Below are 26314 nucleotides of genomic sequence, written 5' to 3'. Positions count from 1 at the left end.
TATCTGTGGCTCACTTTCCTCATCTGTAAGGGGATTAAGGCTGTGAGCCCCATGTGGGACGTGGACTGTGTCCAACCTGATTGGCTAGTACAGTGCCTTGCACATAGTAAGCGCTTAAAAAATATCACCAAAAAAATCCCACCATTACTATGAAAATTCTGAGAGAAACCCTTCCCGTGCGACCAGATACCTCAATGACGGTGGGTTTGCCCACGTTCTCGGCCGTCGGTGAGCCGTACAATACTCCGTCGCTATAGGGCGTCCTCTGGATGTAACGCAGCCAACCGGGTCTGTCGGGGTAGCCCATTAAATTCGTATTAAAGGTTATCGGATCGTTACTTATCTCACCTAGACAGGGAACACAGTTCGGAGACACGTTAGACGGTCCTCCTCATCCGCCTCGGCTCTGCCGTCCGACACCACCTGTCCGGGCCGAGGTGAAACCGGACCGGTCAAACAGCCCCCGTTTGTTCCCTCCCCTCTCCACACCCTGGTCCACTCTTTCCGCCCAGACTCTCTGCCCCGGTGATGCCCAGAAGAGTAGGGAGAGGGTTCTCTGGGGAGGAAATGGGCCTGCTGGGAATCTCTCTGCAGGTGAGGTCCCGGGTTCTCTGGAGGCTGCGGTGATAATGGAAGGAGAATCCGGGGCTGGGTGTCAGGACACTTGGGTCCCCATCCCAGCTCTACCACTGGCCTGCTGCGGGACCTCGGGCAAGTCACTTCACTTTTGGGGGCCTCTTTTTCCTCATCTATAAAATGGGGAAAAGCTACTGTGAGCCCTGTAGGAGACAGGGACTATATCCAATTGGATCAATTCGATCCTACTTTAGTGCTCAGCACATAGCAGGCGCTTTATAGAGACCGCCGTGATTATCCATGTGGGGAACCCAGTCACACGATCACCTGGTTTCTCCCTGCAGGCAAATCTGCAAAAATCAAACTGAAAAGTCTGTTTGTTGAGCAGATCGACTGTTGACCAATAGGAGGGTTAAGAAACTGAGAAATGGATGAGCGTTTAAATCAGAATCCAAATGATAAAGTCAGGAACCTCAGTCAGGAAAAGAAGAGCTGCTCTGGTGACGGTGAATAATTTTTATATGAAAAATCTCCAAGGGATGTTGCCACATTCAACAGGTTAAAAAGTACAGCCTCAATGGACAGTGTGGCCTAACGGATAGAGCATGGGCCTGGGTGTCAGAGTGCCCTAGGTCCTAATTCTGGCTTTGCCACTTGTCTGCTGTGTGATCTCGGGCAAGTCACTTGGCTTCTCTGGGTCTCAGCTACCTCAGCTGTAAAAATAGGGATTAAGAGTGTGAGCTCCTTGTGGGACGGGGACAGTGTCCAACCTGATTATCTTCTATCTCCCCCAGCGCTTAGTAGAGTGCCTGGCAAATAGTAAGTGCTCAATGAATACCATAAAAAAATTTATACTTCCTCTTGCAACAAAATCTAGACAATTCTTGTGCCACAGAAGCAGAGCACGGCTTTGAAAGGCTGCATATCTTAAGAACCTAGACAGAGGCGACTTGCCTTATTTCATCATCCTAAGGTCCGGAGGGTGATGGAGGCAAGGGAGCCAGGCGGGGAGGCTGGAGAAGAGCAGGAGGGTAAAATCCCCCTAGGCCTGGGATCACCACGTATTTCTGCTACTGGGCAAGTGAAGATTAAGGAAAGATGAACTCTCCCTGTCCTTTTTCCTTGTCTAGAAGAATCCTGGAGGAATTTGGGAGGAAATCTGAGCTTGGGACAAACATTTAGTTGGAACCCATAACCGAGAAGAAAACTTGGTGATCTGTGGCATTGTCTTCTTAGGTGACAACTCACTTGGATTTGTACCTTTTCAACACTTAATAGTCACCCCACTCTCATCCCCGCAGCACTTCTGCATACGTCTGTAATTTATTTTCATGTCTGTTTCTGCAACTAGACGGTGAGCTCCTAGCGGGTAGGGAATATGCCTAGCAATTCTGTTGTTCTGTACTCTCCCAAATGCTTACTACAGTGCTCTGCACACAGTAAGCCCTCAATAAATATGATTGACGATGACGTTGTTTGATTGACTGTTTGGAGCCGGGGAGAGAATGTGTCTCCTATTGGTCAACAGGAATCTTACAGGCCACAAAAGGGCTCCTTTTTTGCCTGACCTGTAGGAACTTGTCTCCAGGAAATCAGGGGACTGAGATGCACAGGGTTTCCCCTACCTCTGGAGAAGGTTCATATCCAACAGCTTGGCCATAAATCCCCACCAGAAAAGCCCAGAGGCTTGTTATGATTGAAAAGATTGACCTAAAAAAGAAGGCTTTCCAATCCTCTTGGTTGGGTTTTCAATAGGCCCTCATCACATTTTATGAGTATTCTTCAGTAATGTATGGTGGTGACACCAACTAAAATGAATAGGACATGCGCTCCTTTCTAAAATGCAAATCTACTTTTACAAATCATCATGTTTTTTTGTAGTAGGTAAATTTAAAACCCAATCTGATCTGTTCCTCTCCACTGCCTTATGGCTTTAAGTCATATATGGAGCTTAAAAAATTCGATATCTGGGACACATAAGCAACTTCTATGAGGAAAAATGATTTCACCTTTTCAAAATGTGACTTTTATCAAGGTCAAAATCAAAACACATTGAATTCTAGAGCAAGTGTCCGTGGTGAACAAAAAACAACCCTTAGGATCACTGCTCAAGGACTTCTTGATATCCTTGTAGGCCTTCCTTATATAAAAGTACGCATCTATAATGGTCAGGGCTCCCCTTCGGTAATCTCTTTTGTCAACATCATCGATCATTTGATTTTCATATAAACATCTCTACATAGCATTTTTCAAGAATCAACATACTGTAACCCAATACCGATAGGGCGGATTTGGAATTCAATTTCCACAGCCCTGAACAAAATTGTGTGGAGACACAGGGAGTTCAACGGTCCCGAGCTTCAAATGGTCTATTGCTGCAATTTGTTTATTTTTCAGGAGCCCTCAGATGAACTGCTTTTCCATAGCATTCGATCCCTGGGTTCTAAAGCCCCCAATTTCCCTTTATTTTCTCTCTTCAAACTTAACCTCAACCCAAATCCTGGAAAGATCTTATCGTTCCTTCCCGGTCTGAGGAGAAGATGGAACGAGATTTGTGCTCACAATGAAAACGGCTGAGAAATGGCTTTTCAAGGTCATAAAGGAAGATGAAAGGTTCCCATACCGGGCTTGGGGTACGGAGGAAACTCCCCCTTAAAGTACTCTCTCTCCAAAACATGAACAAAAAGGACTCCAGCGGATGGATACACGTTCCGGTCGGAGTGCACCTTAGAAAGAATAGTGACCACTGAGAACAGGAGGGAAGAGGAGAGACAGAAAAAGCAGAGAGTGAGAGTCAGGCTCAGGGCTCATTCCGCATGCATGTTGTGGGCTAGCTCCGGTCTGGGTTTGCGCCTGGGGGAAAGCACAGCCACGCACGTGCATTAGATACCTGTTAATCACAGTTTTTTAAATGTTCTGGGTTTAGAACGAGACGTGAAACAACGAATGCCGGGAGACACGTTACGCTTGAACAGATTGACCTAAAAAGGAAGACTTTCCTACCCTCTTGGTTGGGTCTTCAGTAGGCCCACGTTACGTTCGGTGAGGATTCGTCGACAACGTACGGTGATGACACCGCCAACACCAACTACACCATCAGCGACTACCGGACCGTCAGATGTCAGACGGGTTTTTGCCTGTCCTTTTCATCGGCCAAAAGAGGCCCGATTTAATCTTTCAGAGGCTTCTCGGCGGCCGGACGTTTTTAAAGAATGAAGAGGTCCGGAGCTACTTTGGGAAACTTGTTTATTGAGCTGGGGCATTTGAAAAGTACATCACCCACACCAAGTAATCACACTGAGTCATGGGTCTGTTTTCAATTTCGAATGACAAAAATACACCCAATGATTGGAACACTCCGGTATTTGCCAGTGAACCAAGTGAAAAGGTATAACGTGTACATTCAGAACTGAAGTCCCTAAAGAAGCTACTTACCTGTGCCCAAGCATAGCCCTTCCTCGTCAGTGTTTCCAACCCTCTAAATTCTGCCCACACAGGGCGATATTTGGAATTTTTCTGGAACCTTCGTCCTTAAAATCAGTCGACACAGATACTGACTATTAAGTCGCTGCATTCCAATATGCAAAGGCAAGGGGTTGCTTTGGATTTGTCAGCCCTGGGACCCAATGGGACACCTTCCACCCTGAGGGGATGCCCGGAACTGAAATCCTCGGCAGAATCACTTTTGGAGCTTGCGTGACCTTGTCCCGGAAACAGATCATGGGCCTGGGAGTCAGAAGGTCATGGGTTCTAATCCTGGCTCTGCCACTTGTCTGCTGTGTGACCTTGGGCAAGGCACTTCACTTCTCTAGGCCTCAGTTACTTCATCTGTAAAGTGGGGATTTCAACTGTGAGCCCCATAAGAGACAGGGATTGTGTCCAACCCGATTTGCTTGTGTCCACTACAGTGACTGGCACATGGTGAGCGCTTTATAAATTCCGTAATAATAATAATAATTGTTATTATTATTAATAAATAGCGGTTCAATGGGGGCTCCATTCTAGCTAGCTACATATGGTCCTCACTGGCTTCTGCGGGGACAAGACGAACTAGAAAATCCAGCTTCTTTGGCCGGCTCTCTCTCCGATCCGTACATTTGGTTGCGAGAGATCCCTCATCTCCTGACATGCCGGCCGACTACCTCTCCCTCCATGCATTGGGGACGCGGCCTGGATTTCAGACCCTTCAGTTCAAGAGTCCAGAGTTTCTGACCAAGTGACATTCATCTGGGGGAGCTTTGGATAAGGGCTCCGCGGGGCTCTCCAGATCTCCACCCATCCTCTGTGCCAAGACGGATTTCTCCCTGCTTGGCAGGGAAGGCTGAGGGGAAGGTTGACCTCGCTGTGTGTCTGACTCTCTTAACGGCCCCTTGGCCTCCCCTCCGGGTCCCTTCCCCGGCGTGCAGTCCTCAGCCCCCTCTCCCCACACACCTTTCCCCGGACAGCTGCGGCACCGCTGTCATCGCTTCCCCTGCCGTGGCAACCCTGCCCCATGACCACCAGCTCAACCTCCACTTTCTCTGGGGTTCACCCATCTGGTGCCGCAAGTGGAAAACATTCCTTTCTGTCCTTTCTCGGAACCGAGGCAGACGCTTGATCATTTCCTAGAACCGTGGCACTGGAAGGCACAAGGAGAGATCATCTTGGTCATCTAGGTCAGCCTCCTGCCTCCGGGCAGGTTTGCTAACCCCAGGAGAGGCTTTTTCCTTTTTCATAAACTTTTACCCAGAGATGTAGATACTATTTTTTTTAATGGCATTTGTGACACGCTTACTATGCGTCAAGCACTGTTTGCACCGCTGGGGTAGATTCAAGTTAATCAGGTCGGACAGAATCCCCTTCCCCGGGGACCTGGGGGAGGAGAGGAATTGTTCCCGTCCTCCCAACCCCCCACCCCACTCCCAGCGCGTGTCAGCAGCCAGTCAGTTTCTGGCAGAATTGTGACTGGACCATGGACAATGAGTACAGACCCTACAAGTACAATTTCACTGGAAGAAAACAAGAGAACAAAGATTGGTACATTCCAGCAAGGACATCAAACATAACGGGACTACGTAAAGAACGGAAGATGAATTTATATGAAAAGGACATGTTCTTTACAGTGTAGCTGATACAAGTCCAATATTCCACCAATCTCAATGGGGGGAAGGGGAGGGGAGGAGGGCAGATAGAGAAGGGTTAAAGGGAATCAGGAGGAAACAAATTTCTCCTTTGGATTTCTCCACTTCCCCAGCTATGTGGCTTTCGGTATCTGTTCCGTTCAGTTCATATATGGATGTGTCCCACCTCTTGTTCCTCACCTCAGAACAGCCCAGGAGGATTTGAGGAAGGGTCTCCAGTCCTTCTTCTTCTAGTGAAACACCTTCCCTGGTCTGCGGGGCCCACCACCCCTTTGAGCTTTAGGATGTCATGCAAATCACGAGAAGCAGCATGGCCTAGTGGATGCGGCACGGGTCTGGGAGTCAGAAGGACCTGGATTCTAATCCCGGCTCTGCCACTTGTCTGCTGCGTGACCTTGGGAAAGTCACTTCACTTCTCTGGGCCGCATCTGTAAAATGGGGATTAAGACTGTGAGTCCCAGGTGGGACGTAGACTGTGTCCAACCTGATTCTCTTGTGCTTACCCCAGCGCTTAGTACGGTGCCTGGCACATAATTAGTGCTTAACAGATTCCATTAAAAAAATCCCAGAAATGCACTGTGGCTGAGTCAGTTATCCTGGCAACACTTCAGGAAAATCAGACTCTCAATCACTGAGGGATCAATCTGAATGTGACTTTTATTTGATCTCCCAAGTTGTCAGATACAGTGCACTAGGTGAGTTCTCCAATGTGGGGAGAAATATGGCACCCGATTTGAAATGAAACGGACACAGACAGAGGGCAACGAATTCTATTTGTAGGTAGAAATGTACATACGTACAGTTTTATATACGGAGATGAAATCTTTCCACCTCCCGGCTTCCTGATCGCTGATCCTTTCCCATTTACATGAGATCTACATGAGAGGAGACCAAGAGGACTTTCTGTGGGCACGTAGAGCACCCGCTTGATGCTATTTTCCAAAGGAAGTAATGACACAAAGGTAGAAATCTATCAATCGTATTTATTGAGCGCTTACCGTGTGCAGAGCGCCTAACCAAGCGCTTAGGAGAATACAATGAGCCCACAGTGAGCACAGTCTAGAGACTATATTATTATCAAACAATCAATTGGTGGCATTTACTTAGTGCTAACTGTGAGGAGCACTAAATAAGCCCTTTGGAGAATAGGATACAAGAGTCGGTAGATACGTTCCCTGCCCCCAGTGAGCTTACAGTTTAGAACTTAAATTATCATCATAATGAACCGATGTTATATACTGAGTGCTTACTGTATGCCGAGGACTGGACTTAATGCTTGGGAGAGTACACTGCGACGGAGTTGGTAGACACGTTCCCTGTCCACAAGGACCGTCCACTCTAGAAGGGGAGGGTGATGGAAGTCGGGTGGAGGAGCAGAAGATTGGAAGCTGAGCAAGGAGAGACAACGGCTGGGAGTCGGTGGGGAGAAACCAGGCCCCAGGAAAGAAAAAGAGAAGAAGCAGAGCAGCTGAAAGAGGAAAACGAGGAGCCAAGATGGAAGAGGGAAACTGGCAAGGGAAGCTTAAAGACAGAAGGGAGGCGAGGAGAGGAGAGCGCTCAGCCCCGCTGAAGAACTTGGCGTTTTTTCCTCTTCCCATAATTCCCTCTAATAAAACTGTTTTTTCTGCGTTCCCAAGCCGAAAGATTGGGGAGCGAACTTTAACTCTCCTCTACCAAGAGGGAGTTAAGAGTCAACAATTCCCCCCTTCTGCCCTCCACCCCCCAGAGGCAAGGGTCCAACCTGCCTCTTATGAGAAGTAGCGTGGCTTAATGGATGGAGCCTGGGAGTCAGAAGGATCTGGATTCTAATTCCGGCTCCGCCACGTGTCTGTTGTGTGACCTTGGGCAAGTCACTTCACTTCTCTGGGCCTCAGTGACCCCATCTATAAAATCGAGATTAAGACTGTGAGCCCCATGTGGGACAGGGACTGTGACAAATCTGATTAATCTTGTACCTATCACAGCACTTAGAATAGTGCTTTTTCTACCCAATAAGTGCTTAACAAGTACCATTATTTAAAGCCCTAAATCTACATCCCACCCATTTTGGGGGAATCTTTGCCTTCCACTCCCCTAATTCATTTGACAGAGTTGATGATGAGAAAAACGAGCCTATAATGAAGTTTTTCTAATTATCGAGCGTCAGGAAATTAATTAAGTTGTGACAGCCTCAAAGGCAGCATAAACTACGCTGAATAAATAAATACCCCAATTGACAAGTGTATAATTTTATGTTAATTCTAGTATGTATTGGGTAAATACAAAACGTCATTAAAACCAAAGCATTTAGTGAGCTGAATGAAATGTCACACTGTTTGTCTGATTGGTGAGAATTAGATTTCATCTTTTAAAGGAATGTAGCTCTTGACTAGATGACATTTCACACTCCACAGTGACATCTCTGTCCTGGGAGGGTCACGTTTGCGATTGCTGTCATAACGCCACCAACTGGATGAAAATGGACCTCTTTATTAATATTATTATTAATAGTAATAATAATAACTGTGGTATTCATTAAGTGCTTACTAATTGCCAGGCACTGTTCAAAGCGCTGGGGAAGATACGAGCTAATCAGATTGGACACAGTCCATGTCCTATAAAGGACTCGAAGTCTTAATCCCCATTTTAGAGACGAGGTAACTGAGGCCCAGAGATGTTAAATGACTTACCCAAGGTCCCCCAGAAATCAAGTGATGGAATCGGGACTAGAACCCCGGACCTTCTGACCCCCAGGCCCGTGCTCTATCTACTAGGCCACACGGCTCTATCTGTCAATGCATGGGACAAAGCCGGGAATATCCTCGCTTGCTTCTCTTTCGAGAGTCCGGATTTTGGCTCTACTCGTGAATAATTATGGCATTTTTTAAGTGCTTATTATGTGCCAGACAATGTACTAAGCACTAGGGTGGATACAAGCAAATCAAGGTGGAAAGAGTCCATGCCCCACATGGGGCTCACAATCTTAATCCCCATTTTACAAATGAGGTAACTGAGGCACAGGGAAGTTAAGTGACTTGCCCAACGACACACAGCAGACAAGTAGCAGAGCTGGGATTAGAACTCATGACCTTTTGACTCCCAGACCCGTCCGCTATCCACTACGCTGTGCTGCTTCCCCAAGATACTTTGTAGAGGGCAATCAATCAATCAGTGGTATTTACTGAGCGCTCACTATGTGTAAAGCACAAACTAAGCGCTTAGAAGAGTACAATCCAACAGAACCAGCAGATGTATTCCTTGCCCATAACCAACTTACAGTCTGGAGGAGACAGGCATTAATATAAATAAATAACTTGTACTTTAGGTTCGATTCAATTCAGTCATATTTATTGAATGCTTATGGTGTGTAGAACACTGTACTAAGCACTTGGGAAAGTACAATACAACAATAAACAGTGAGATTCTCTGCCCACAACCAAGATATGTACATAAAGGCTGTGGGTTTGGGGGTGGGGCGGATATTAAGTGCGATGTGGACCGTAGGCCAGACTGCCGAAAATCTTGGAGAGCAGCTCTGTCCTGAAGGTCTCTAGATCGTAAGCACGGTGTGGGGAGGGAACGTGTCCGTTTATTATTGTATTGTACTCCCCCAAATGCTTTGTCAGTGCTCTGCACATAATAATGTTGGTATTTGTTAAGCGCTTACTATGTGCAGAGCACTGTTCTAAGCGCTGGGGTAGATACCGGGTCATCAGGTTGTCCAACATGAAGCTCACAGTCTTAATCCCCATTTGACAGATGAGGGAACTGAGGCCCAGAGAAGTGAAGTGACTCGCCCACAGTCACACAGCTGACAAGTGGCAGAGCCGGGCTTCGAACCCATGACCTCTGGCTCCCAAGCCCATGCTCTTTCCACTGAACCACGCTGCTGCACGTAGTAAGCGCTCAATAAATATGATTGAATGAATGAACGAATAGTAAAAATGATTGGGTCAGAGAAAGGACTTTGCTTAACCGTCCATGGAAGACAATTGTCTTCTTCAGGGTCCAAAGTTCTGACAACTAAGAGCTACGGTGTAATCGCTGTAAATAGCTCCTTGCCGGGGGTCCTGCTTCCAAAACCCATCTGTCTTAGTGGGTTCGTTTTGATTCATTCATTCGCATTTATTGAGCACTTACCGTGTGCAGAGCACTGTACTAAATGCTTGGGAAGTACAATTCAGCAACAGAGACAATCCCTGCCCACAGTGGGCTCACAGGCTAGGAACGGGGTATGACTAAATGTGTCTGGAGGTCCTAACGCATCTACTAGTCCCAAGGTTTGGGCAAGTCACTTCACTTCTCTGTACCTCTGGGACCTCGTCTGTAAAATGGGGATTGAGACTGTGAGCCCCACAGGATTGTGTCCAACCCGATTTGCCTGTATCCACCCAGTGCTTAGTACAGTGCCTGGCACATAGTAAGTGCTCAACAAATACCCAAAACCCTCATACCAAGCTAAGCACTGAGGCAGATGGAAGATAATCAGGTCGGACACAGTCCCTGTCCCACATAGGGCTCCCAGTCTCAATTCCCATTTTACAGATGAGGAAATTGAGGCACAGAGAAGTTGAGTGACTTGCTCAAGTTCACAGAGCAGACAAGTGGAGAAGCTGGGATTAGATTCCAGGCTTAATGGAATCCACAATTAGAGGAGACCCAGCCTCCATTTCTAAGCTTTCTAAGCCTATTTTGTCTATTTGTTTGCACTGTGTCTTAATATTTCATCACTCCTGATGCATCTGTCTCCATTTCCTTCTCCCCACTTATGCTCTTAAATTGTGAGTCCCTAGAGGGACAGGGACCATGTCTAATTCATTCATTCAGCAGTATTTATTGAACGCTTACTGTGTACAGAGCACTGTACTAAGGGCTTGGGAAGTACAATTCAGCTACAAATGCACACTCGTGTATGCTCTCCCAGCACTTTGGATAGTGCTCTGCACACAGTAAGTCCTTAATAAGTATTATTATTACTTCTACTAGTCTGTTAGCTCCCTGTGGGCAAAGCTCGTGTTTATCAACTCTACTGTACTGTGTTTTCTCAAGTGCTCAGTACCATGAGCTGCACACAGTAATAATAATAATGATGTTGGTATTTGTTAAGCGTTTACCAGGCACTGTACTAAGTGCTGGGGTAGATACAAGCAAATCAGGTTGGACACAGTCCCTGTCCCAAGAGGGGCTCACAGTCTTAATCCCCATTTTACAGATGAGGTGACTTGCCCAAGGTCACACAGCAGACGGGTGGTGGAGCCAGCATTAGAACTCAGGTCCTTCTGACTCCCAGGCCCATGCTCTAACCACTAGGCCACAGTGCTTCTCAGCTTCTCTGTAAGAACCCAGTGCCACTGATTGATTGAGATCAAGGAAGGAGGTGGAGAAACCTAGAAAAATGACTTTCCACGGCAATCAGTTTCCTAGACCCATGACTCTTTTCAGGTTCCAATCACTTGCCTGTTCTCTCCACTTTCCCCTACTTCTTCCTTTCTCAATCCCCGCCGGAAGCTTTTTGAAAACAAAGCTGGCCCCTGGCTTGTCACTGGTTTGGCCATGGAAACCAACCGCGTCCAAGCAACCCTGTTTCTACCCCCTCAATCCACCGACTGTATTTATTGGGTGTTTACTAAGCGCTCGGGAGAGTACAATATAACAGAGCAGGAGGACCCGTTCCCTGTCCATGTTGAGCTGACAGTCTAGAGGTCTTCGCCTTTCCTCCTGAAAGTCTGGCCGGAAAAAGAAGGGTTTTGAGGCATTTGATGCATCAGAGGGTCACATATGGCCTCAGTCTTCATGGTCTTCCTAAATTTCTTCCAGCCAGATCTCACCCGACTTTACCTTTCTCTCTGAGGCCTGGGGACCCTCAGTGAGGCTGCCAAACCCTTTCTGACTAGAAAGCTGCAGCAGTAATGCCCTAAGCAATATGCCGTGGCTTGAAAAAGTTGATAAGTCTCTCCGAGCGGCCGTTTGGCAAGCAGGGAGTGACTTGGGCCCCACGGAGTCTAGCTGGGCTCGTTACCTTTACAGGTCTCTGCTGAAATTTTTAGACCAGGTCCTGTTACCGGCTCAGAGCTGTTGGAGGAATTGGAAGCAGAAATCCAAAATGTCCCAACTGGTAATTTTTATCGAATGGAATATTTTTAAATCGATTTTGCTGGTGAATTACTCTAATGGAAAAGAGGGCGTTAAAGAGCCACCATCTGGTTACAGGGGTTTATATTTGTTTTTCCGATTGAGAGAAAATAAATATAGAAGTTGAGAAATATTTATGTAATCGTCTCATTAAAGGCAGCCGTGAAGTGATCTGTTAAAGCCAGGGGCATAGAATGGAAAACAGTCATGACAATTTTGGCTTGGGCTCCTGGAGACCGATTTGGTCATCGCGTTCAAAGAGGGGCATTTCTCACTCTGCCTTCAAGCTGTTTGGATGTCCCATCTAGGGGGAAGGTCAAAGTGTTCTTTCAAGAAGGGCAAAGGGCTAAGATGGAATTATCCCCTCCAAAGCAATTGGCAGGAGAGGCCGAGAGAAGTTCTATTCAAGTCTCTCACCAGTGGGAAAATCTTGCTTTTCTCTAGTGTAAAATGGTCAGTGTCATTTTCCTTGAAAAAAAGTTAAATTCTAGTTAGCCTGAGTGCACTGAGGGTCGAAACTAATATTTCCAAATCCGGGTGACTGAATCGTGATGGAGAAATGGCAGCATGTCAAAGCCCGCGATGGCAATTTGAAACCACATCCTCTACTCCAGAGATTCTACTGTCTGCAGCTCTGACTATGGGTTCCTCCTGCAACTGGGAAAGTGGGGGAACACCCGGGGGGGGGGGGCAGGGAGGTTGGAGGAGAAATTTGGGCTGGATCTGGTGTGAAAGAGTATTTTTGTCGAGCAGCATTCAGCAGTCACAAAATTGGCCACCTTGAGCTCCAACTGTGGTTGGCCTTCAGATGAATCCACCTCTGGCCTTGACGTCCAAAAGGAACAAAAATAACCTGTTACGTCCTCCCTTGTCTGAATTTTTAAAAAATCCTTTTAAAATTCCAAGAGGTACAGGAACAATAATTCTGCTCCAGTTACCCTCACATGCTTTAAATGGCCAAGCATTTCAGGCTGATCTGTGAGTTTTTAGGTTGGGGAGGGAAGGAGGAGGGAGGGAGAGAGAAAGAGAAAAGAGAGAGACAGAAAAGTGATTTTTAGAGAACAGGGGAGGCCCTTGGCATTTTCTATAGTCACGAAACTTCTCCTTTGCTTTTGAAATCCAAGAGAATGGATTTTGTGTGAACCGGCAAACAGCTAATAACAACTACTTGTCACTCGTGTCACATTACAAACGTGTTTCACGATATTTGCCCATGTCACAAAAGAACTGTTATAAGAAACACACTGCCAGGATATTTTCAAGCCATCAGCACTGACAAGAGAATATGCAATATTGGGTTATATTCACAGCCACTCTTTTAAGCAGTAAGGTCAAAAGGTGCAGCAGAGAAAAATACACTTGGGAAAAAACAGTTGATTTTAGGACATAGAGGATCAGAAGGTTTAGAAGATTAGGAAACCACACCATTTTGGGTTCCCAGATGAACTCACCATGGGACGTTATCAGGAAAACAAGCCCTGAAAACGCTAAAATATTGGAAGCAGACGTTTCAACGACCCTTCCCCACCCCTCACCCCGCCCCAACGGAAGGGCTTTACATTTACAACCTAAACTCACCATCTTTCTTCTCAGCGGCTTTTATTCTGCTAATAACATAACTGTTGGCTTGTTTAGTCTTCCAGTTAATTGCTCCATTTATGCCATCAGCACAGCTTAACAAAAACGCTTTTCAGAATAAAACAAATGCACACAAAAATGAATTAATATGAGATGAACAAAGACTCCCACAGATCAACTCTTATCTGCGATCCATTCTTCAGAGTCCAGCTGGTGTGGTTTGCCCTTTTATATTCACCCTCAGCGTAGGATTTTGAATTTCAAATGCATGGAACGGGAGAGAATCAACTCGGTCTTATTTCCTTCAAATCTAGGCGCTTGCTTCTTGGCATTTTTGTCTCCAAGACTGAACCATAAGACGACAAATTATGTTTTCAGCTCTGGCACTTGGGATGATGCAGACTGCCTTGTAGTGTGAGCAGACAGCAAAGACGGATCTGGACCAGATGGGCAAGGGACTCTATTTGTACGCAAGGACAAAATTCAGTTGTTCAAAAATGATTAGCGCCTGCCCGAACTGCAAACAATACAGAGAAGCAGGCCTTGTGGCAAGAGCCCAGGAGATCTGGGTTCGAATATGAAGTCTGCCCCCAGCCTGCTGTGTGACCTTGAGCAAATCAATCAATCAATCGATTTATGGACTCTTACTGTGTGCAGAGCACTATATCATCATCATCAATGGTATTTACTGAGCGTTTACTATATGCAGAACACTGTACTAAGTGCTTGGGAGACTATAATACAACAGAGTTGGCAGACACGTTCCTCATCCACGAGCCTACAGTCTAGAGGGGAAGACAAATAGTAACATAAATAGTTTAGAGTATATAATTTAAAGTTATGCACCTAAGCGCTGTAGGGTTGAGGGTGGGGAGAATAGCAAATGCCCAAAGGTCATTCCAAGCGCTTGAGAACGTACGATAGAATTCAACCTCTCTGGGTCTCAGTTTCCTCATCTGTAAAATGGGGATGATACCCGTTCTCCCCTCTAGACTGCCCCGGGTCAGGAACTGTGTCCGATCTGCCCCTCTCGTTTCTACCCCACTGCTTGGCACAGAGGAAGTATTTCACCACGTTGCCATATTAACGCAACTTACACCCACAGCCAAAAACCCAGCAGATGTTGTGGGCCTCCTCTTGGAGGTTTGTAGCTTGAAGGTGATGCTATCGTGGTCATGGATAAAGTCATAGGAAGCAGCGTGGCATCGCGGATAGAGCACGGGCCTGGGAATCAGAAGGTCATGGGTTCTAATCCTTGTCTGCTGTGTGACCTAGGGCAAGTCACTTAATCTCTCTGTGCCTCAGTTACCTCATCTGGAAAAAGGGGATTGAGAGCCCCACATGGGACAGGCAGTGTGTCCAACCCCATCTGCTTGTATCCACCCCAGTGCTTAGTACACTGCCTGGCGCACAGACGGCGCTCAACGAATACCATAATTATCCTGGGTTCTAATCCCAGCTCCGTCACTTGTCTGCTGCGTGACCCTAGGCAAATCACTTCAATTCTCTGGGCCTCAGTGACCTCATCTGTAAAATGGGGATTAAGACTGTGAGCCCAAGGTGGGACAGGGACTGTGCCCACCCCCATTTGCTTGAATCCACTCCAGCACTTACAACAGTGCCTGGTACACCGTAAGCCCTTAACAAATACCATTATTATTAAAATGATTATTATTATCAGTTGTCACCAGGGCTCTCTGGGGAGCTATTCCTTGTACAGAGGCAGTGAGGACCCCTTCTGCCTCCCCACCCGTGCCCTCCAGCTACTGTAGGAGGCCAGAACCCACTCTATGATTGGCTTGCACAGCCATTAACTCTGACTCAAAACATGTCCTTTGATCTCAACTCAGATTCTTCTGTCTGCACTGCTGGGATGATTTAGGCCATGTCCCATCATACCCCGCTTGCTCTTCTACCCCTTAAGTACTTTGATACCCCACCTCCCACCCCAGAGCGCTTTGGTCCATAGCCTTCTACTTTATCACTTCCCTTATCTGTAATTTATTTTAATGTCTGTCTCCCCGTTTAAATCTCGTAAGATCCCTGTGGGCAGGGATCCTGTTTACCACCCTTATTGCATTGTACTCTCCCAAATGTTTACTACAGTGATCTGCACACAGTAAGCATTCAATAAATACCAATGACTGATTAATTGATCGCCTGATCCCGAACAGCGAGGAAGGGGAAAGGAACCAGGATGGCAGGGTAGGAATGTCTGGCTGCTTTGGTTTCCACCATCGTTTCAAGTTGTTTCTACATACTGATCGGCTGTTGATGATCACATCGACCAGCGACAGTCGCATCTTTTCTAGCAGATTTTTTCAGTAAAAAGACTTGGTATAGCCACGCTCCCTGCTGCCTCAGAGTGCTGGCTCCACATACCGGCAATCCCTCTACCCTCCAACCCCCATAATCAACAACCATGGTAAAGAGAGGAAGGTGAGAAAACAGTCGTTGAGCTTAATGATTCTCTTTCCCTGAGAACCATAATTGAACCCCAGCTACGTCATCAGAGCCCTTTCACAATGTAGAGGAGAGCGACGGTTATTCAGACAACGCACACGCTTTTCCGAACACGTGGAATCCTGTGGCAATGTCGCTGGATTTCAGAGATGCCGTCGTCGTCGGTAAGAAAGGGTTAGAAAGCTGACTGCAGAAATGCCTGGCTATTTGGTCTGTGGCTGGCAAGCTTTTTAGCCCATCGGCTTTAGAACGGCGCTAGCGATCACGCTCCTGAAAGCCCTGTGTGGCTTTAGACTGTATCATGGCATGTCGGAAATACAAAAGTGACTTCGAGACCTCTCTCCTCTGTGGCCTAAAGGAAAGAGCAGGGGACTGGGAGTCAGAAGACTGGGGTTCTAGGCCCCGTCTGCCCTGAGGCTGCTGTGTGACCTTGGAAGAGTCATTTAGGCTCTTCAGACCTCAGTTTCCCCATCTGCTCTTTCTCCCCCAAGACGGTGAGCCCTGTGTGGGGTAGGGTCTGTGTCTGATCTAATTACAACTGCATCCGCCTCTTTGCGGAGCTCCCTGCCTCCTGTCTCTCCATCAGCTCGCCTTCTCCTACCTCACCTCGCTGATTTCCTACTATAACCCAGTCCACACACTTCACTCCTCTAGCGCCAGCTTGTTCATTGTACCCCAATCTTATCTGTCTCACTGATGACACCTTGCCCACATCGCTCCCCAAACCACTCCCTCCCCACAAAAGCTGGACCACCATTCTTTCCAACTTCAAAGCATTATTAAGATCACATCTCCTCCAAGAGGCCTTCCAGGATCAAGCCCTTTTTTTCCTTGTCTCCCTCTCCCTTCTGCATCACCTACAGGTTGGGCGGAAGCAGATCTAAATCTGTGAACTTTGGGCGTTTGACATGCACGCCACCCTCAAACCCATAGCACTTATGTGAGAAGCAGCGTGGCTCAGTGGAAAGAGCACGGGCTTGGGAGTCAGAGGTCATGAGTTCGAATCCCTGCTCTGCCACTTGTCAGCTGTGTGACTGTGGGCAAGTCACTTAACTTCTCTGTGCCTCAGTTACCTCATCTGTAAAATGGGGATTAACTGTGAGCCTCACGTGGGACAACCTGATTCCCCTGTATCTACCCCAGCGCTTAGAACAATGCTCTGCCCATAGTAAGCGCTTAACAAATACCAACATTATTATTATACCTATAAATTATGTATTCATAATAATATCTATCTCCTCTTCTAGACTATAAGCTTGTTGTAAGCTTGTTGTATTATCCCAAGGGCTTAGTACAGTGCTCAATAAGTGCTCAATAAATACCACTGATGATGATGATAATGAGTATTTTGTATCTCCTCCAGCCCGTACAACAGTGCTTGCTACTTTGAAAGTGCTTAATAAACACCATTTAAAAAAATTATTTACTATCAAATCTTTAGACTTCATAGAGCCCCCCTCCGGGCTCCAGATCTGGAGAAAGTCATCAAAGTTATTGGGGTTTTTTTAATAATATTTGTTAAGTGCTTACTATATGCCAGGCACTGTATTATAAGCACTGAGATAGATACAAAGTAATCAGGTTGGGCAGAAGCAGTGGATTAAGACTGTGAGTCTTACATGGGATAGGGACTGTATCCATTTTGATTATCTTATATCTATCCCAGAACTTAGTATGGCGCCTCTTAGAAGCAGTGTGGTGGAGTGGCTAGAGCCCGGGCCTGGGAATCAGAAAGTCATGGGTTCTAATCCCTGCTCCGCCACTTGTCTTCTTTGTGGCCTTGAGCAAGTCATTTCGCTTCTCAGTGCCTCGGTTTCCTCATCTATGAAATGGGGATTAAGAGTGAAAGCCCCATGTGGGACAGGGGCTGTGTCCAACCTGATCGCCTTGTATCTACTCCAGGCTTAGAACAGTGCTTGGCACATAGTAAGCACTTAACAAATGCCATAATTATCATTATTATTATTACAGTGCCTGGCACATAGTAAGTGCTTGGCAAATGCCTTTAAAAAAATCCCCATTTTACCGATGAGGAAACTGAGGCCCAGAGAAGTAAAGTGACTTGCCCAAGGTCCCACGGCAGACAAGTGGCAGAGTTAGGACCCAGGTCCTCTGACCCCCAGGTCTGTTCTCTTTCCACTAGGCCTTCTGCTTCTCATCTTCCCAACTGTTGTAAATGGATCCAGGCTGGTAAGCCCTGGCACCTCTCTTGCCCCCCACCCCTCGCCCCCCACCTAGCTCCCTCTTCTTCTTCCGCCCGTGCTGTTCCTCTACCATCTTTCCTCTGTCCTTCACCCCTGCACCTGCTTGAAACTTCAGGTCACAGTCCAGTTCTCCCAGCTAATCACCACTGGGGCAGTCTCTTAGCCATTCTGGGGACCTTTTGAAATCTCTGCTCTGAGAATCTCTACTCCAGTCCTCGTCTTTGTATGCCAGGCTGGTTTAGCAGAGGTTGCCGCAGTCTCCTAGGTCTGTGCCTGGAAAACTTTTCTTCTCTCCACAAAAAAAAGCCAGGAGGAAACACAACTGCATCCCAGGGATCTTATCCCAATCTGAGGATTTTACTGACTCCTCTGAATTCTGCTGCCCAGGTGGTAAACTGGTTTAATGGCTTAATGAGAAGCAGTGTGGTCTAGTGGTTAGAGCAGGGACCTGGGAGTCAGAAGGACCTAGGTCCTAATCCTACTCTGCCACTGGTCGGCTGCGTGACCTTGGGCAAGCCACTTGACTTCTCTGGGCCTCAGTTCCCTCATCTGTAAAATGGGAGTTAAGACTGTGAGCTCCATGTGGGACACGCCCTGCATCGAACCTGATTCTTTCGTATCTACCCCAGTGCCTAGTACAGTGCCTGGCACACAGTGAGCACTTAACAAATATCATTAAAAAATGGCCACCTCATCAGCAAAGCAGTAGAAAATGGAATAGAGTTGGGCCTTTCCTTTGTGAGGCCATCAGGCAGAGGTTAGGGCCCCAAGCTCCAGACCAGGTTGAAGGTCTCTGGTCAGTGAGGATCACCAACCGCCCAGGAGACTGTGCCATCTGGATTGTCTTAGACTGGCTTAGACGGGCTTAGACTGTAAGCCCATCAGTGGGCAGGGACTGTCTCTATCTGTTGCCGATTTGTACATTCCAAGTGCTTAGTACAGTGCTCTGCACAAAGTAAGCGCTCAGTAAATACTATTGAATGAATGAATGAATCTGGACTGGTCCCCGGCAGCCCGGCCAACGGCCAGAGCAGTCCGCCGGCCCCACCAGGGCCTTCTGTGGGACACCCTCGTCACCTGGCGGCCTTGGGTCATCACCAACAAGGATCTGACATCCAGTGGTTGTCCATCTACCTTCGCATCAAACAAAACCTCCTTACTGTTGGCTTTAAAGCACTGCCAGCTCTCCTTTTCCTACCTTTCCTCACTGTTCTCTTTCCAAGCGCTCAGTACAGTGCTCTGCACACAGTAAGTGCTCAATAAATATGATTGAATGAATAAATGAATGATCTCCTACTCCAACCCAGCCCGCACACTTAGCTCCTCTCAAGCCAACCTATTCACTGTACCTTGATCTCGTCTAATCTCCTGCTGACCCCTTGCCCGCGTCCTTCCTCTGACCTGGAAAGCCCTCCCTCTTCATATTCGACAGACAATGACTCTTCCCACCTTCCAAGCCTTACTGAAGGCAAATCTCCTGCAAGAGGCCTTCCCTAAGCCCTCCTTTCCTCTTCTCCCACTCCCTTCTGTATCAGACTGCTTTACTCTCTTTATTCACCCCTCCCCCAGCTCAGCCCCAAAGCACTTATGAACATACCCATAATTCTTTTTTTATATTAATATCTGCCTCCCCCGCTAGACTATAGGCTTGCTGTGGGTAGGGAATGGGTCTACCAACTTGTTATATTGTACACTCCCGAGGGCTTAGTACAGTGCTCTGCATGTAGTATGCATTCAGTAAACATGACTGATTGATTGACCGAGTGAATCGGTCCATCAGCTTCCACAGGATGTTCTGGGCAATCAAATTCTACCAGATGGGCCAGGAGTGGGCAATGGAGGAGAGCGAAACACCTAGGCCACTTCTGAACCAAATCCCTGTTTCTCCCTTTAGATTGTAAGCTTGTTATGGTCAGGTAGCATGTCTTCCACCTTGGCTGCACTGTACTTTCCCAAGAACTTAGTACAGTGCTCTGCACCCAGTAAGCACTCAATAGGTACCATTGATGATGGTGATGATGGGAGTATAAGCAGGGCAAGGAAGAGAAATCTTTTCCCAGAGCTTGGGGCACAACCTCCCACACTGGGCTGCAGTAGCAGCTGCTGGGAAAAAATGGCGGTGAAGGTCGGCGTGTTGTCAACTGAGGCAGAGGGTGGTGTGGCTCTCCTTAAAGTAAAGCTTTGGTGTCAGGCCACTTGACGATGGAGCAAAAGTCAAAAACAGCTCCAGGCAGTACAAGAGGCAAACTCAACCTGAGGGCTCACATCCATCTAAATTGTCGCCGCCCCCACAGATAGTGGCAGTCAGAAATGTCCCCTCCTGGGCCCAGTCGTTGCCTTAATAAGCACTTACTATATGTCAAGCACTCTTCTAAGTGCTGGGGTAGATACAAGTTCATCAGGTTGGACACAGTCCCTGTAATAATAATAATAACGTTGGTATTTGTTAAGCGCTTACTATGTGCGGAGCACTGTTCTAAGCGCTGGGATAGACACAGAGGAATCAGGTTGTCCCATGTGGGGCTCAAAGTCTTAATCCCTATTTTACAGATGAGGTAACTGAGGCACCGAGAAGTTAAGTGACTTGCCCAAAGTCACACAGCTGACAAGCTGTACCACACTGGGCTCACATTCTTAATCCCCATTTTCCAGACGAGGTCACTGAGGCCTAGAGAGGTGAATTGATTTGCCCAAGGTTCCACAGCAGACTTGTGGCGGAGCCAGGATTAGAACGCAGGTCCTTCTGACTCCCAGGGTCGGCCCCTGTCCACTAAGCTATGCCGCTTTGCCTTCTGAATCTTTCTCTTTCACAACAAGCTCTCAATCAATGGTATGTATTGAACACTTCCTATGTCTACTAAGTGCTTGGGAGAGTACACTACAACAGAATTAGCAGACACGTTCCCTGCCCACAGTGAGTTTACAGTCTAGAGGGGAAGACTGCTAATAATATAAATAATTTATAATATATCATTTAAGAATGTGGATAGAAGTGCTGTGGGGTTGAGGGTGGAGCAAACATCAAATGCCCAAAGGTCACAGATCCAAACGCACAGATGACACAGAAGGGAGAGAGAGCTGGGGAAAAGAGGATTTAATTGGGGAAGGCCTCTTGGAGGAGATGTGACCTTAATGACAATGCAGTTGTCTGTGATAATAATAATAGTAAAAATAATAATGATAATGATATTTGTTAAGTGCTTCCTAGGGGCCAAGCACTGTACTAAGTGCTGGGGTGGATACAAGCAAATCGGATTGGACCCAGTCCCTGTCCCAGGCGGGACACAGTCTCATTCCCCAATTTACAGATGAGGTAACTACGGCACAGAGACGTTAAGTGACTTTCCCAAGGTCACACAGCAGACAAGCGGCAGAGCGGGGATTGGAATCCATGACCTTCTGTCTCCCAGGCCCTTACTCCATCCACTACACCATGCGGCTTCCCCAGATGGACAGCATCCAAATTAAAAACTCTTATTAAGTAGACGTACTTCAAGCTGGCAATTCCCAACCCATTCTGAAGGGAGTGATAGAGGAGAGTGCTATACTCTGAGCCCCCAAAATAGAGACTGCTTCCAAGACCGTGGTACCACTTGCATATAACATATACTGAAGTGATTTTGGGGTGGCCAGATCCAAAAACTAACTGTTCGCACTTCACCTTTTATAATTTTCATAATTATCATACTGTAATCGATGAAGCCATACTTTGTGTCTACACAACAATCTTCCAACAGAAATACGAAAGGCGAAAAACAGGACTTGCACATTTCACTCATTCTCACATGTCGTTAAATTGAGGGAAGAGATTTTCAGGTTTAGTTTTCCGACCTTACCAGCCTGCTTCTCCCGACCGGGCCCGGCATCAGCAGCAGAAGCAGGATGGCATAATGGATAGAACGCTGGCCCGGGAGTCATGGGTTCTAATCCCGGCTCCCCCACTTGTCTGCTTTGTGACCTTGGGCAAGTGACTTCACTTCTCTGTGCCTCAGAGACCTCATCTGTAAAATGGGGATTCAGACTGTGAGCCCCACGTGGGACACAGACTCTGTGCAACCTAATTATCTTGTATCTACCCCTGTGCTTAGTACAGTGGCTGGAACATAGTAAGTGCTTAATGAATACCACAATTATCATTATTAATTCCCGCACACCCAGGGGTAGAGGTGGTTGGCTGGATTGTGGCTCTGGGGAAGAGCTGTTAGTAGCCAGGCAGCTGGTTGCTGAGCCACAGAGGGAAGCTAAGCCAATCCCAAGGAGAATCTCTCTCTCTCCATCTCTCATCTTCCGCTCCCCAGGTTGGGAAGACCCTCATTCATTTATTCATTCATTCAATCGTATTTACTGAGTGCTTATTATGTGCAGAGCACTGAACTAAGAGCTTGGAATGTACGATTCACAACAGAGATAATCCCTGCCCAACAACGGGCTCACAGTCTAAACGGGGAGACAGACAACAAAACAAAACTGACCAAACAAAACATGAAGTCTGGCATCAATATCATCAAGATAAATAGAATCATCGATCTATACACATCATTAACAAAATAAATAGAGTAATAAATAATATATACAAATACGCGCACGTGCCGTGGGGAGGGGAAGGGGGAAGAGCAGAGGGTGGGAGAAGGGGGAATGGGGAGGGGAGGAGGAGCAGAGGGAAAGGGAGGACTCAGTCTGGGAAGGCCTCCTGGAGGAGGTGGGCTCTCAGAAGGGCTTTGAAGAGGGGGAGAGTTAGTATGGTAGCCATGCTTAAGACTTACTCCTGGAGTCGTCTCAACTCTTTCTCACCCAAACCTCTCTCACCCAGGACAGTAGCCCCATCACTTCAGTGAACCATGAACATACTGCCCCACCATCGGGGCTGAGGCCTAACAAATCGGAAAATTTGTCTGGACAGAAAGCCCCAGGTTTTACTCCCATTTATAATAATAATAATAATAATAATGATGTTGGTATTTGTTAAGCGCTTATTATGTGCAGAGCACTGTTCTAAGCGCTGGGGTAGATACAGGGTAATCAGGTTGTCCCACGTGAGGCTCACAGTTAATCCCCATTTTACAGAGGAGGGAACTGAGGCACAGAGAAGTGAAGTGACTTGCCCACAGTCACACAGTTGACAAGTGGCAGAGCCGGGAGTCGAACTCATGACCTCTGACTCCGCAGCCCAGGCTCTTTTCCACCCAGTCACCAAAAACAAACGAAACCTAATGAAGATATTGCCCTCTCTCATTTTCAGATCCATTCGCCTCTTCTCCCACAATGATCTTGTAAGGCCTGGGAGTCAGAAGGACCGGGGTTCTAATCCCAGCTCTGCCGCTTGTCGGCTGTGTGACCTTGGGCAAGACACTTTACTTCTCTTTTGCCTCAGTTATCTCATCTTTAAAATGGAGATTAAGACTGTGAGCACCAGAAGGATAAGACTGTGAGCCCCATAAGAGGCAAGGACCGTGTCCAATCTGAGTAGCTTGTATTCATTCATTCAATCATATTTATTGAGCACTTACTGAGCGCACAGCACTGTACTAAGCGCTTGGAAAGTACAATTCCCAGCTCTGCCACTTGTCGGCTGTGTGACTGTGGGCAAGTCACTTAACTTCTCTGTGCCTCAGTTCCCTCATCTGTAAAATGGGGATTAAGACTGTGAGCCCCACGTGGGACAACCTGATTCCCCTATGTCTACCCCAGCGCTTAGAACAGTGCTCGGCACATAGTAAGCGCTTAACAAATACCAACATTATTATTATTATTATTACAATTCGGCAACAGATAGAGACAATCCCTTCCCAACAACAGGCTCACAGCCTAAAAGGGTAAATACTAGAAGTGTAGTATCTACCCCAGCACTTAGTACAGTGCGTGGCATGTAGTAAACATTTAACAACAAATACCATGAAAAACCCATCACCAGGCATCAAAATGAAAGCGGAGACAGTGTTGTCGAGATCAATAGAAAACAATCCGGTGGAGTCAGCCAGGCGCATGTATTGAGTGTTTACTATGTGCAGAGGGCTTGGGAGAGTATGATATAACAATAAACAGACACATTCCCTGGAGGTTGCGCCCATCTGACCCAGAACTGTTAGGGTTACAACGAAATGCTTTTAAACAGTCAACTTTGGTGCTTCTCAAAGCAGCAGTGCTCGGGTACCTTTGGGGGGCCTCTTTTCCAACCCATGCGGCTTCAAGGGACACCTCCATATCCATAATCGAGCCGCATTTGACCCTGCTCTTAGCCAACAGCATATGAACCGCGAGGGGAAAATAGGATCCGTGCTGCCCGCTGGGATGTGGACGGCGAGGATTATTTTATGCCACGGGCACGCTGGTTTTCATTCTTGGTGGGTGTGAATGGGGAAAGCCAAAAGGAGGGGAAAAGAATCCGAACGACTCATGTTTTCCATTACGTGCCTGGCTGCTGCTCAGAACATATTTCAGGGAAGAGGCAACAACAGGGCCACGGAGGCTGCCCCTCCCCACCATCCAGAGAGGGGCTGGGAGGCCCCCCAGGTAGAAGCTGGGGACTAGGAGCGGGGAGGCAGAGGCGGCAGCCAAGGCCTCGCCCGGTGTGGGGAAGGAATGAGGCTGGGGTTGGGAGAGGGAGAGAATGGGAGGGATGAAGAGAGGCCGGGCCAATGGAGAGAGGAAGGGAAAGGGGATGAAGGCAGAGCCAGAGAGAAAGGGGAGGGAAAGAGGAAGCGGGAGGAAAACCGGAGAAAGGGAATGAAGTGGAAAGGCGGGATGAAGAGCGCCTGGGGGCCAGGGAGAGGGTGGGAAAGGTGGAAGAAGCAGATAGTACAGAGTTTTGCACACAGTAAACGCTCAATAAACACGACTGGGTGAACTGAATAAATGAAGGGGTGAGGATGAGGCAAGATGGGGGGCTGGGGCTGGGAGGCCCCCCTGGAAGAAGCGGGGCACAGGGAGCGGGGAGGTAGAGGCAGCAGCCAAGGCCCGACCTGCTCAGGGGAAGGAATGAGGCAGGAGTTGGGAGAGGGAGAGAATGGGAGGGAAGAAGAGAGGTCGGGCCAATGGAGAGAGGAAGGAAAAGGGGATGAGGGCAGAGCCAGGGAGAAAGGGGAGGGAAAGAGGAAGCGGGAGGAAAACGGGAGAAGGGGAATGAAGTGGAAAGGCGGGATGAAGAGCGCCTGGGGCCCAGGGAGAGGGTGGGCGAGGTGGAAGAAGCGCTTAGTACAGGGGAGGGGGCGGACCCAGGCCACGAACCTGTCAGCAGGAGGGTGGTGGCGGCGGCGGAGCCCATCCCTCCCGGCCCCTGGCTCTGGGCCTGGGCCTGGGCCTGCCTCTGGTCCTGCCACTGGGCCTGGGCCTGGGCCTGGGCCCGGTTCCGGTCCTGGCCTTGCCGTCCGGCCTCCAGCGGCGGGGGCTGCTGCATCCTCGGCCGGGCCGCTCTCCGGCCCCGCCTGCCTCAGTGCCCGCCTCAGTCTCCGCCTCAGTCTCCGCCTCAGCATCCTTCGCCTCCTCCCCCTCAGCATCCTTCGCCTCCTCCCTCTTGGCAACGGTTGCTAAGCAGCCACGGCCCCCTCCTCCCGCGGGGCAGGCCGGGAGCCGCCCTCCCCAGCCTCCCCCCTCCTCATTCATCAGTTGATGATGATAATAATAATAATAATGTTGGTATTTGTTAAGCGCTTACTATGTGCAGAGCACTGTTCTAAGCGCTGGGGGAGATACAAGGTAATCAGGTTGTCCCATGTGAGGCTCACAGTTAATCCCCAATTTACAGATGAGGGAACTGAGGCACAGAGAAGTGAAGTGACTTGCCCACAGTCACACAGCTGACAAGTGGCAGAGGTGGGATTCGAACTCATGACCTCTGACTCCCAAGCCCAGGCTCTTTCCACTAAGCCACGCTGCTTCTATACATAAGTGCTGTGGGGAGCGGAGGGGGGAAAGAGCAAAGGAAGCGAGTCGAAAGGACGTGGAAAGGAGGGGGAGCTGAGGAATGGGGGGCTGAGTCTGGGAAGGCCTCTTGGAGGAGGTGAATCTTCAGCAGGACTTTGAAGGGAGGAAGAGTGATCGCGTGGTGGATTTGAGGAGGGAGGGCGTTCCAGGCCAGAGGCAAGATGTGGGCCGGGGGTCAACGGCGGGACAGGAGAGAATGAGGCCCAGTGAGGAGGTGAGTGGCAGCGGAAGAGCAGAGTGTGCCGGGCTGCGAAGGAGAAGGAGAGAAGGGAGGTGAGGTAGGAAGAGGCAAGGGGATGGACGGCTTTAAAGCCAAGAGTGGGGAGTTAGGCCTTCCCTGAC

The 26314-nt window shown here is 48.1% G+C and overlaps 1 protein-coding gene across 6 annotated transcripts in view; it reads right to left on the bottom strand.

Moving 5' to 3' along the window:
* The window catches only part of SGCE (sarcoglycan epsilon), a 58048-nt gene extending 32736 nt beyond the window's left edge, over positions 1–25312 (bottom strand). For 3 of the 6 annotated variants that reach the window (XM_029071048.2, XM_039912885.1, XM_039912884.1), the window contains exons 1-2: positions 13386–13464; positions 191–348 (exon numbers count right to left, since the gene is read on the bottom strand). In XM_029071048.2, coding sequence (XP_028926881.1) covers positions 191–307 — 117 coding nt within the window. In that variant the 5' untranslated portion in view covers positions 308–348; positions 13386–13464. Of the gene's footprint in view, positions 1–190; positions 349–3199; positions 3323–5876; positions 6037–13385; positions 13494–25276 lie in introns of those variants that run through there. The other 3 variants (XM_029071050.1, XM_039912886.1, XM_029071049.2) reach the window with 2 other exon arrangements.
* Positions 25313–26314: the final 1002 nt, after the last annotated feature.

Source organism: Ornithorhynchus anatinus, chromosome 8 (genome assembly GCF_004115215.2).
Source record: "Ornithorhynchus anatinus isolate Pmale09 chromosome 8, mOrnAna1.pri.v4, whole genome shotgun sequence".
NCBI classification, from domain to species: Eukaryota; Metazoa; Chordata; class Mammalia; order Monotremata; family Ornithorhynchidae; genus Ornithorhynchus; species Ornithorhynchus anatinus.
This window is presented reverse-complemented; position numbering and strand designations above follow the sequence as displayed.